The sequence below is a fragment of the Scyliorhinus torazame genome, chromosome 4, assembly GCF_047496885.1.
Source record: "Scyliorhinus torazame isolate Kashiwa2021f chromosome 4, sScyTor2.1, whole genome shotgun sequence".
NCBI lineage: Eukaryota > Metazoa > Chordata > Chondrichthyes > Carcharhiniformes > Scyliorhinidae > Scyliorhinus > Scyliorhinus torazame.
Window position 1 is genome coordinate 195834396 of NC_092710.1, and position 13792 is coordinate 195848187.

At 46.2% G+C, this 13792-nt stretch overlaps 1 protein-coding gene across 2 annotated transcripts in view; it reads right to left on the reverse strand.

Moving 5' to 3' along the window:
• The window catches only part of LOC140410675 (low density lipoprotein receptor adapter protein 1-B-like), a 165982-nt gene that overhangs the window by 20137 nt on the left and 132053 nt on the right, over positions 1 to 13792 (reverse strand). For both annotated transcript variants that reach the window (XM_072499060.1, XM_072499059.1), the window contains exon 8: positions 5243 to 5277. In XM_072499060.1, the coding sequence (XP_072355161.1) occupies positions 5243 to 5277 (35 nt within the window). The remainder of the gene's footprint in view (positions 1 to 5242; positions 5278 to 13792) is intronic.

The window sequence follows — 13792 nt, forward strand, 5'->3', positions numbered from 1 at the left end:
CTCGACAGCGGGTGATCAAATTCTTCAACTCGTTTAACTTCACCGAAGGCCAGGACGAGACAAAGTTTCAGACCATCCTGGACAAGTTTGACAGTCACTGTGAAGTGGACACCAATGAAATCTTCGAGCGCTACATATTCAAACAGCGTCTACAAGGTACAGATGAATCTTTCAACTCCTTCTTAACTAACCTCCGCCTGCTAGCGCTGTCCTGCAACTTTGGTGATATTGCTGACTCCATGATCAGAGACCAAATCGTGTTGAGAGTTCACTCTGATCCTCTGAGAGAGCAGCTCTTAAAAATCAAGCATATGACCCTGCCAGTCGCAACTGAAACATGCATAGTGCATGAGCACGCAGAAAATCGGTATTCCCAATACAAATCGGCTGAAAATGAGAAACTTGCCTCCCACAAGGCAGAGAGTGTGCAGGCCATCTCCCAGATGCAGCGCCTCAGCGGCCATCTCGCACGCTTTTCCCGGAGCCCCACGCATGCGCGATGCGAACGGGATAATGAAGCGACCGACACCCACACTGCGCAGGTGCAGACGTCTGCCGACCGCACTGCGCATGTGCGACGCTGTACACCGCGTCACGACGCCGACGTCATGAAGTGCCCGAACTGCGACAACGCCCACTCAAAGGGACACTGCCCTGCAAGAGGCAGGCAATGTTTAAACTGCGGGAAGCCTGGACACTAGGCAGCCTTGTGCAGGTCTGCACCACCAGTCAGAGGCCAGCGCTCCCAATTCCGACGACGGCGTGTCCAGAACGTGCAACAACGATTACAGGATTCTGATCCTGGCAGCACAACGGATCCAGAGGACGAGTGCCTGGAGTCCGCCTACCGAGTGGGCATCATTACCACACGTGAACATGCCACACCTAACTCGCATTCAGTCCATCCTCGCTGTGGATTCTGCGGACGAATGGCATGCGGTGATGCAGGTCAACCGCTGCTCCATCCAGTTCAAGCTGGACACAGGTGCTTCTGCCAACCTCCTCTCACAGGCAGACGTCAAACGCATCAAGAAGCCCCCCAAGGTCCTTCCAGCAGCCTGCCAGCTCCTGGACTTTAACGGTAATGCCATCATAGCACTGGGGTCCTGCCACCTACTCGTCTTCAACCGGAGCACCCATGCACGGCTAAGGTTTGAAATTGTCTTGCCGGACAGGGCATCCCTACATGCCCTACAGGGCATGCCTGCAAAAAGCTAAACCTGGTGCTGCGGGTTTATTCAACGACATCCTCCAACGTGGATCTTCAAGCTGGCATTGACGACATCCTCGCTCAGTATCCAGATGTGTTTGACGGGATGGGCAGTTTGCCATATCGGTACAAGATCCTACTGCGACCTGATGACAAGCCAGTGGTCCATGCACCACGCCGGGTCCCGGCTCCGCTGAAGGAGCGCCTGAAGGAACAGCTCAAGGAGCTGCAGAAGCAAGGGATCATTTCCAGGGTAACCGAACCGACTGACTGGGTCAGCTCGATGGTGGTGGTTAAAAAGCCCTCTGGAGACCTGCACATCTGCATTGATCCCAAGGATCTCAGTAAGAGTATAATGCGTGAACACTACCCCATCCCGAAGCGGGAGGAACTCACCAGTGAGATGGCACATGCAAGGTTTTTCACGAAGTTAGATGCGTCACATGGATTCTGGCAAATCCAGCTGGATGAGTCCAGCAGAAGGCTCTGCACCTTCAACACACCATTTGGCAGGTACTGCTATAACCGTATGCCGTTCGGCATCATCTCGGCATCGGAGATCTTCCATCACATCATGGAGCAGATGATGGAGGGCATCGAAGGGGTTCATGTGTACGTGGATGACGTCATCATATAGTCCACGACCCCTGAGGAGCATGTTTCCCGTCTCCAGCAGGTATTCCGCCGTGTCCACGCCAATGGCCTGAAGCTGAACAGGGCCAAATGTTGCTTTGGCATGTCGGCACTCAAGTTCCTAGGAGACCAGGTCTCTTAGCAGGGCGTGTGCCCCAACACAGACAAGGGCAAGGCCATCGCAGCCATGAAGGTCCCGGAAGACAAGAAGGCAGTATTGCGCTTCCTGGGCATGGTCAATTTTCTGTGCAAGTTCATCCCAAACATGGCCTCATACACCACGGCCCTACGAAACCTAGTGAAGAAGTCCACTGCCTTCGAGTGGAAGGCGGCCAATCAGGCAGAGTGGTTGGAGCTGAAAGTCAAGCTCACCACTGCTCCCGTATTGGCATTTTTTGACCCAGACAGGGAAACAAAAATCTCGACAGATGCGAGCTAGGATGGCATTGGTGCGGTCCTGCTGCAACGCGATGACACTTCATCCTGGACACCGGTTGCCTACGCATCAAGGGCAATGATGCCCGCCGAACAAAGGTATGCACAAGACGAGAAGGAATGCCTGGGCCTTCTCACTGGCATTTTCAAGTTTCACGACTATGTCTACGGCCTGCCGACATTCACTGTCGAGACAGATCATAGGCCTCTGCTCCACAGTATCCACAAGGACCTTAATGACATGACGCCTCGGTTGCAGCGCATCCTCCTCGAACTCAGAAGGTACGACTTTGAACTGGTCTACACTGGACCGGATTGTAATTCCACACAGTCTCCAGAGCTTGGTGCTCCGACAAATCCATGAGGGCCACCTGGGTGTGGAAAAGTGCAGACGCAGAGCCAGGCAGGCTGTCTACTGGCCCGGGATCAGCCAGGACATTGCGAACGTGGTCCTTAACTGTGCGACCTGTCAATGCTTCCAGCCAGCGCAGAGCAAGGAGACACTTCAGCAGCATGAAATCGAAACCTCTCCGTGGTCCAAGGTTAGCATCGACCTCTTTCATGTAAATGGTCGTGATTACATGTTAATCATTCATTATTTTTCCAATTACCCTGAAGTCGTGAAGCTCTCAGACCTCACATCTCGGACCGTCATCAAGGCCTGTAAGGAGACGTTCTCCAGGCATGGTATCCCACTCACTGTCATGAGTGACAAAGGCCCATGCTTCAACAGCCATGAATGGTCTCTGTTTGCCCAGTTGTATCAGTTCAAACACGTCACTTCCAGCCCACACTATCCACAGTCAAACGGAAAAGTTGAGAAAGGGGTGCACATAGTGAAGCAGCTCATCTGCAAGGCCGCGGATTCTGCTCTGACATTCACCTTTTGCTGCTTGAGTACAGCGCGACCCCACTGTCCACTGGCATGTCACCGGCTCAACTCCTGATGAATAGGGACCTGCAAACGACACTTCCAGCCATACAAGTGCCCAACCTGGATCACCTCCCGGTGCTGCAGAAGATGCAGCAACTCCGAGACCGGCAAAAACAGGGCTATGATGCTCATGCCACCGATTTGCCCGTGTTATCCCCGTCCGACGCTGTTCGGGTCAAGATCCCTGATGGAGGCTGGTCAGCTCCAACTGTCGTTGTTCGACAGGCTGCCTCCAGCTTGTATGTTGTGTGTCTGGCTGATGGTTCTGTTGTGCGATGAAACAGACGGGCACTGCGCAAAGTTGCCTGCCCGCAACCACATTCTTCTCCGTTTCATTCTGTTGTTTTGCCACCTGCTGATACCTCGACCCACAAGGCCACCAGTCAGGCTTCAATCCTGCCCATCAAGGCGCTGTGGTCCCCACCACCACATCTCCAGCGGTCGACCAGGATCAGACGCAAGCCACAGAGGCTGGACTTATGAACATTTGTTCTGTTTGCTATGTTCTGTGTTCTCGCATTAGACAGCTGTTTTCACATGTAAATATGTTCACATCCACTGCATCTATATATGTTAATATTGGCCTATTCTTGTAAATACGTTCACATATGTCATCCAAACATTCAAAAAAGGGGAGATGTCATGATATGCGGACACACACATAATGATATACAGACAAGCAGCTAATGGACACAGAGAACAGGACATGACCAATAAGCAGGCAGGACACTCAGGGGTGAGATCGGACTATAAAAGACACGAGGCACTCACACTCGGCCTCTTTCCACTGATGAATATCTAGAGAGTCAGTCGAGGGTGTTGTTACAATCTCACACCCCCACCACGTGGCTAAGAGCTAGTCTGGTTCAGTCAGACAGAGTAACCACACATAAGTTAGCAGAGAGTCGAACTCAGAGAACTGTGCTATTAGTTCAATAAACCTGATTGAACTAACTTCAAGGTCTGGAGTATCTTTTTGATCTATGCTGCATCCAGTTGCAGCCTGTGTATCTAACACAACATACTATATAACCAAAATATTTTATACAGCAAACTCCAACAGCTATCTTCCAACACTTCCTTTTGTTTTAGACATTTCTTGCACAGTAATTGAGTAATTAGTGTCCCAAAGGTGAACAAATGTGAATTGTCATGTCCTCATAGCATTCAATATCAATCAAACCGATGATTTCTCAAATACATATCCACTAACAAGAATGCTGAGTGCAAAAGATGGTTAAAAAAATGCAAAAATTATATTCCTCAGAAACACTACTTGAGAAAATTGATTAAGATGCGTGAACATTATAAAAATAACCAGAATTAGTCATCTGGGTTTGAGGTCCTATTGTGTTTCCTTCAGAAGCCACTGGATTTAGTATATTTATGGAACAGGTCCTTAAACTGAGAGGCAAATAAAGTGGATTCAGTTGCATGCATTCTGTAACATCACAAAAACAAGATTTATTCTCAAAGAAATAGCGAAAAAGGATTGATCCTCCCTTCTCATGGTTCAAAATCACTTTCATTATTTAGGCAGAGTTCATTGGGGAGCAGTGTGGTTGCTAGGGAAATGGTTGCCATTTTATTGAACACTTTCTCTGCTGAAAACACATGTATCAAGATTAAACGTTGAACACTTTCTGATAGGCTGTGAATGGAACAAATGTAGTTCACAAAAAACATACATCTTGGGCTCAATGATGTAACCAATGCTCTTCAATGAATCACATTTTTTCTGGCAAATACAGAAAGGAAATGATGCGAAAATAAACTTATATTAACCAGTGACCTAATCAGGTCCAGGAAAAAAAACAAAATCCTGTCTGGGAAGGGAGCCACTTAAAATCACAAAGATAACACAAAATGTTTCACAATACAGGAGCATGTTTCACAATACAGATCATGCCACTGTATATTTAACCATAAATAAAGATAAATTATCATCAATAAAACTACTTTCTCAAGAAATTATTTTGGACAGGATTATTTTTTGACCAATATAATAAACAAATTCTGGGGCACCTTACCTTGAGAAGGCATCATCAAGACCATCGTCCTCCTCCTGCAAAGAACATTAAGAAATCGTGTTAACCTGAGTTATCATTAACTAGTGTCTCATGTAGAATTATCTGATTTATTATATTACTATTTCATAGGTATATATTTCTATTTGTTAAGGTGAGATTAAACAGCCCTTTCTTCCATTTTATGCCAAATTACAAGGTTAAGCGCTCCAGATACTAAAACCGCACCAATAGTTTCAACTTACTAGCCAATCGTCATAGCAATTACTGAATAAGGCTGCAAATGATCAACTATATTACATTTGTAAGTATTTTGTAGTGACAACCCATGGCTGCATCGTACTTAAGTCTTTTAACTGAATTAATTTTGTACACTGGATTCAAAGCCATATCCATCTAACAAGATCTTCAAACTAGCTTTGTTGATCAGTGTCCTGCAGATACTGCAAATCATAGATCTTATATCCATGCATGACCGCATTCGAATAAGTCCTCAACAGAGAAAATGCATAGCAATACTAGAGCCAGACAGTGAAGGGAGTCTAGGCAGTGGAAACTTGGTTGAAAATCACACATATGGCTGTTAAGCAACAGTAGTGCATTTACCAAAGTAGATTTTTGGCTTGTAGTGAAATTGAATGTACAATCAACCAATAGATTCCCTCTTTCTAAAATTTGGTTTGATCAAGCATGGCATCAGAATATCACACTGACATGGACAACAACTGCTTCAAATTGCAAAAAAACTAGCATAACGAGCCAGTATTTTAAAAATATGTTTTTGGAGATATAACCCTTATGCATAATTAGAAGGTTAACCTTTGGTAAAGGTGTAATCATTTGAATGTCAGTGTCAATTTAACAACATAGGGAAAGATTTGGAAATTTCATAAGTGTACAAATTGGTAAAAAGCAGCATCATAATCTCTTTGCACCTTCAAAAAGAATGAAGGGAGCACGTCCAGATAAACAACATGAGCTTATAATTAAAGATTTGGATTTAAATACAAGAGCAGCCAAGGCACAAATCCGGTGGACCCCAAGTTGGGTGCCAACATGGGCGACACAGGAGTCTTTCGGCTGGCCTCTTGCCCCCAGCAGGTATGGGGAATGAAAGGCTAGATTTTATCTACTGAGGCAGCAGCTCGAGTTGGGAAATTTTCTGACTCATTAATCTGTTGGTAAAAAGTAGCCCAAAATAAATGAGTTTCAATATAGGGCAGGTGGGTGGGATCGATTTCAGCAATTGGCTACTTAAGGGCCTCAATAGGCCCAAGGTTGGCCTGACACCTCCGCCGCACCTTGTAAAATGGGAGACTGGTTAGGGGTGAGCAGACGAAGCACTGCACTTGTGAGCCCCCTCACCATTCTAACCCCACCCTCTCCTCTTCAAATCCGGCAATGGGAGGAGGTCTAAAAAATTCCATCTTCCCATACTATGGGGTTAACTTCTTACAACAAGAAATATGGGGTCTGTTTCAATCCATCACAGAGTTTAAATGACCCGGCTGGATTTGGGTTTCCCCTTCCTGTGTGAAACATGTCCTGCCCCATCTCCACTACCAGCAACAATTGAATGTCAGAAATGGGGAGAGGGACCTTTGTGTCCGGATCCAGCTGACCATGTTTAAGGGCCACAGTCTTCCCAAAAGTGTGATAATCTGGCCCAACATCTCACTGATCACAAAACAAAAACAATGACATCGAGGGGTGGCATGGTGGCACAGCGGTTAGCACAGCTGCCTAGGGCGGTGAGGACACGGGTTTGATCCTGGCCCTGGGTCATTGTGGTTGTGGAGTTTGCACATTCTCCCAGTGTCTGCGTGGGTCTCACCCCCACAACCCAAAAGATGTGCAGGTTAGGTGGATTGGCCACACTAAATTGCCCCTTAATTGGAAAAAATTATTCGGTACTCTAAATTTAAAAAAAAAAGAAACACTGACATCTATTGTCATATTTACTATTCTACAAAAATTACATAAGCTGTCTGATGTGTTTCAAATTGTCAAAAATGAAATATTCAATAGTTTTAGCATGATTAGCAGGTTAACTTTCAGAATTTCCCTTAGCATAGGGCAGGTGTGCACCAAAGAAGTTGCCCAATCTTACCAATCGATGAACTTTGGAAGAGAATGACAAAATAGAATGTTCAGGGCTTCGGCAACAGGAGGAGTAATTCAGGGTCAGAGGCAGCTGAAGTTACAAAGACAGAAATAAGCAGTCTCGGTGACGGGTAGAATGGGAGTGGAGCTGGGTGGCGGACCGAGGTGAAATAGGTTTGAAGCTCAACCCCAGCTTAACCCAAACGCCAGTGCGTCTCAGCTCAAGTTGTAACCATGGAGGGGTATAGAGTCGGGGATAAGTGGATGGAGTTTTTGGTTTGAGTCAAAGATGATCCCTTCCCTATTCCAAATTTTCAATTGGAAGGTATGCTACATCGTCTTCTGCCTAATGTCAGACGGGAAGTCTGCCAGTTCAGGGGGGGGGTTATGAAACAACATTGAGGTGGACTTGGTTTTTGGGAGAATACAAATGGAAGCTGACTGAATGTCCATGAATGCTAAAACCAATTGTGCACTCTAGTCTGCTGCTCAGACTTCAGGATACAAAGAATTGTAACAGATGCTGGAGAAAACAGTAAATCATGAAAGACCTGGATCCAAATGTAGTGAAATTTAAATGTGACTGTTTGAAAGACAAATTCATTAGTGAAGTCATCACTCCAGTTGATTTCAAACCCAGATAACTGCAGCACTGAATACTTCGCACACAACAGAGAATGGAGATGGGCATAAAGAAAATCATTGCATTTCTGCTGAGCCACGCGTGTGAAGACTGACATGTGTATTAGAAGTTGTATTAATACTAGGAGTAAATAATAAAGGGGATAAATAGCAGCCTCAGTGTACTTAGACAGCTACATTTAAAGAGAAAACATTACATTTACATTGATTCAAATACATAAGAATATAAGTGGCATCGAGCTTGCTTTGCACTCAATAAACTCGTAGTTGAACTTCTACATCAACTCCACGTTCCCCATAACTAGTCCCCATAAATCTAACCATCTTGAAAAAACACTCAACAAATGAGCACCTACAGCTGCCTGGGGTGCAGAATTCCAAAGATTCAGAACCTCTCGAGTTTCAGAGCTTTGGAAAGCAAACAAAGTCAGCATGGATTTACAGAAGGGAAATCATGCTTGACAAATGGACTGGAATTCTTTGAAGATGTAACTAGCAGCGTTACCTAGGGAGGACTGGTGGAAGTGGTTTATTTAAACTTTCAGAAGGCTTTCGACAAGCTCTCACATAGCAGATTATTATGTCAAGTTAAAGCGCATGGGATTTTGTGTAGTGTCTTTAGATGCATAGAAAACTGGTTTGTAGACAGGAAGCAAAGAGTAGGAATAAATGGGTCTTTTTCCGATTGGCAGGAAATTACTAGGTGGGGTACTGCAAGGATCTGTGCTAGGACCCCAACTGTTCACATTATATATTAATATGGGCAGCATGGCAGCACAATGGGTAGCACTGTTGCTTCACAGCTCCAGGGTCCCAGGTTCGATTCCCGGCATGGGTCACTGTCTGTGCGGGGTCTGCACATTCTCCCCGTACTAGCAGTACGTGGGTTTCCTCCGGGTGCTCTGGTTTCCTTCCACAAGTCCCGAAAGACGTGCTGTTAGGTAATTTGGACATTCTGAATTCTCCCTCTGTACCCGAACAGGCACCGGAATGTGGCAACTAGGGGCTTTTCCCAGTAACTTCATTGCCTTAATGTATGCCTACTTGTGACAATGAAGATTATTTAAAAAATAATGATTTGGACCAGAGAACTAAATGTATTATCTCTAAATTTGCAGATGATACAAAGTTAGGTGGAAGAGTGAGCTGAGGGGAGGATGCAGAGATGCATCAGTGGAATTTGGACACGCTGAGTGAGTGGGCACATGCATGGCAGTTGCAGTATAATGTAGATAAATGAGAGGTCATTCAGTATGGTAGCAAAATAGGAAGGCAGTTTATTATTTGAAACGGTGTAAAGACCTTGGTGACGTTGTGCATCAGTCACTGAAAGTAAGTGCGCAGATACAGCAGGCAGAAAAGAAGGCAAATGGTATGTTGTCCTTCATAGCAAGAGGATTTGTGTATAGTGCAATTGGCCTTTGGTGAGGCCACACTTGTAGTATTGTTTGCAGTGTTGGTGTCCTTATCTGAGGAAGGATGTTCTAGCTATGGAGGGAATGCAATGAACGTTTACCAGGCTGATACCTGGGATGATGGCACTGTCATTTGAGGAGAGACTAAGTCAAAGAACAAACAAAGAACAAAGAAATGTACAGCACAGGAACAGGCCCTTCGGCCCTCCAAGCCCGTGCCGACCATGCTGCCCGACTAAACTACAACCTTCTACACTTCCTGGGTCCGTATCCCTCTATTCCCATCCTATTCATGTATTTGTCAAGATGCCCCTTAAATGTCACTATCGTCCCTGCTTCCACCACCTCCTCCGGTAGCGAGTTCCAGGCACCCACTACCCTCTGTGTAAAAAACTTGCCTTGTACATCTACTGTAAATCTTGCCCCTCTCACCTTAAACCTATGCCCCCTAGCAATTGACCCCTCTACCCTGGGGAAAAGCCTCTGACTATCCACTCTGACTATGCCCCTCATAATTTTGTAGACCTCTATCAGGTCGTCCCTCAACTTCGTTCCAGTGAGAACAAACAGAGTTTATTCAACTGCTCCTCATAGCTAATGCCCTCCATACCAGGCAACATTCTGGTAAATCTCTTCTGCACCCTCTCTAAAGCCTCCACATCCTTCTGATAGTGTGGCGACCAGTATTGAACACTATGCTCCAAGTGTGGCCTAACTAAGGTTCTATACAGCTGCAACATGACTTGCCAATTCTTATACTCAATGCCCCGGCCAATGAAGGCAAGCATGCCGTATGCCTTCTTGACTACCTTCTCCACCTGTGTTGCCCCTTTCAGTGACCTGTGGACCTGTACTCCTAGATCTCTCAGACTTTCAATACTCTTGAGGGTTCCACCATTCACTGTATATTCCCTACCTGTATTAGACCTTCCAAAATGCATTACCTCACATTTGTCCAGATTAAACTCGATCTGCCATCTCTCCGCCCAAGTCTCCAAACAATCTAAATCCTGCTGTATCCTCTGACAGTCCTCATATCTATCCGCAATTCCACCAACCTTTGTGTCGTCTGCAAACTTACTAATCAGACCAGTTACATTTTCCTCCAAATCATTTATATATACTACAAACAGCAAAGGTCCCAGCACTGATCCCTGTGGAACACCACTGGTCACAGCCCTCCAATTAGAAAAGCATCCTTCCATTGCTACTCTCTGCCTTCTATGACCTAGCCAGTTCTGTATCCACCTTGCCAGCTCACCACTGATCCTGTGTGACTTCACCTTTTGTACTAGTCTACCATGAGGGACCTTGTCAAAGGCCTTACTGAAGTCCATATAGACAACATCCACTGCCCTACCTGCAATCATCTTTGTGACCTCCTCGAAAAACTCTATCAAGTTAGTGAGACGCGACCCCCCTTCACTCAACCATGCTGCCTCTCACTAATACGTCCATTTGCTTCCAAATGGGAGTAGATCCTGTCTCGAAGAATTCTCTCCAGTAGTTTCCCTACCACTGAAGTAAGGCTCACCGGCCTGTAGTTCCCTGGATTATCCTTGCTACCTTTCTTAAACAGAGGAACAACATTGGCTATTCTCCAGTCCTCCGGGACATCACCTGAAGACAGTGAGGTTCCAAAGATTTCTGTCAAGGCCTCAGCAATTCAGCAATTTCCTCTCCAGCCTCCTTCAGTATTCTGGGGTAGATCCCATCAGGCCCTGGGGACTTATCTACCGTAATATTTTTTAAGACACCCAACACCTCGTCTTTTTGGATCTCAATGTGACCCAGGCTATCTACACACCCTTCTCCAGACTCAATATCTACCAATCTCTTCTCGTTGGTGAATACTGATGCAAAGTATTAATTTCGTACCTCGCCCATTTCCTCTGGCTCCACACATAGATTCCCTTGCCTATCCTTCAGTGGGCCAACCCTTTCCCTGGCTACCCTCTTGCTTTTTATGTATGTGCAAAAAGTCTTGGGGTTTTCCTTAACCCTATTTGCCAATGACTTTTCGTGACCCCTTCTAGCCCTCCTGACTCCTTGCTTAAGTTCCTTCCTACTTTCCTTATATTCCACACAGGCTTGGTCTGTTCCCAGCCTTTTAGCCCTGACAAATGCCTCTTTTTTCTTTTTGACGAGGCCTACAATATCTCTCGTTATCCAAGGCTCCCGAAAATTGCCGTATTTATCCTTCTTCCTCACAGGAACATGCCGGTCCTGAATTCCTTTCAACTGACACTTGAAAGCCTCCCACATGTCAGATGTTGATTTGCCCTCAAACATCCTCCCCCAATCTATGTTCTTCAGTTCCCTACTGAATTGTGGTCACTGTTCCAGAAATGCTCCCCTACTGAAACTTCTACCACCTGGCCGGGCTCATTCCCCAATACCAGGTCCAGTACCGCCCCTTCCCTAGTTGGACTGTCTACTTATTGTTTTAAGAAGCCCTCCTGGATGCTCCTTACAAACTTCGCCCCGTCTAAGCCCCTGGCACTAAGTGAGTCCCAGTCAATATTGGGGAAGTTGAAGTCTCCCTTCACAACAACCCTGTTGTTTTTACTCTTTTCCAAAATCTGTCTACCTATCTGCTCCTCTATCTCCCGCTGGCTGTTGGGAGGCCTGTAGTAAACCCCCAACATTGTGACTGCACCCTTCTTATTCCTGATCTCTACCCATATAGCCTCACTGCCCTCTGAGGTGTCCTCCCGCAGTACAGCTGTGATAGTCTCCCTAACCAGTAGTGCAACTCCGCCACCCCTTTTACATCCCCCTCTATCCCGCCTGGAACATCTAAATCCTGGAACGTTTAGCTGCCAATCCTGCCCTTCCCTCCACCAGGTCTCTGTAATGGCAACAACATCATAGTTCCAAGTACTAATCCAAGCTCTAAGTTCATCTGTCTTACCCATAATACTTGTTGCATTAAAACATATGCACTTCAGGCCACCAGACCCGCTGTGTTCAGCAACTTCTCCCTGTCTGCTCTGCCTCAGAGCCCCACTGTCCCTATTCCCTAGTTCTCCCTCAATGCTTTCACCTTCTGACCTATTGCTCCCGTGCCCACCCCCCTGCCATACTAGTTTAAACCCTCCCGTGTGACACTAGCAAACCTCGCGGCCAGGATATTTATGCCTCTCCAGTTTAGATGCAACCCGTCCTTATATAGGTCACACCTGCCCCGGAAGAGCTCCCAGTGGTCCAGATAACGGAAACCCTCCCTCCTACACCAGCTGTTTAGCCACGTGTTTAGCTGCTCTATCTTCCTATTTCTAGCCTCACTGGCACGTGGCACAGGGAGTAATCCCGAGATTACAACCCTCGTCTTTTAACTTTCTTTTAAGTCTTTTAACTTTCTGCCTAGTTCCCTGAACTCCTGCGGCAGGACCTCATGCCCCTTCCTGCCTATGTCGTTAGTACCAATATGTACAACGACCTCTGCCTGTTTGCCCTCCCCCTTCAGGATACCCTCTACCCGTTCGGAGGCACCTTGGACCCTGGCACCAGGGAGGCAACATACCATCCTGGAGTCTCTTTCACGCCCACAGAAGCGCCTATCTGTGCCCCTGACTATAGAGTCCCCTATTACTATTGCTCTTCTGCGCTTTGACCCTCCCTTCTGAATATCAGAGCCAACCGTGGTGCCACTGCTCTGGCTGCTGCTGTTTTCCCCTGATAGGCTACCCCCCCCGACAGTATCCAAAGGGGTATACCTGTTTGAGAGGGGGACAACCACAGGGGATTCCTGCACTGACTGCCTGCCCTTTCTGGTGGTCACCCATTTCTCTGCCTGCAGCTTGGGTGCGACCACATTTATATAACTGCGATCTATGACGCTTTCCGCCACCTGCATGCTCCTAAGTGCATCCAATTGCTGCTCCAACCGAACCATGCGGTCTGTGAGGAGCTCCAGTTGGGTGCACTTTCTGCAGATGAAGCCATCCAGGACGCTGGAAGCCTCCCGGACCTGCCACATCTCACAGTCAGAGCACTGCACGCCTCTAACTGACATTGCGTCAATTAATTAGTAAGTTAAAATTAAAAGTTTTTTTTTTTTTTTTAATTTTCTTTAAAGTTACTGTTAACTATCTGTTTCCTAGCACTAGATTTCTAATATAAATGTGAAAGCTAAATATAGTACTCTCAGATCTCTGGCTTAGATACCCCTCTAAATTATAATTAAGTAATTATTTTTAATTAGTTACCAATGCTTAATTTTTTTAATTTAGTGTAGATTCCCAACCAGGCACTCAGGTCACAGCTTTTCTGCGATGTCACTTCAGTTTCCCCCCCCCCACACACACACAATTTGAAAAAGGTATAAAAGTAAAAATGAGTAAAAATCACTTGCTTGCCTTCTTACCTTCTGAGTGTCTTAGATATTCTC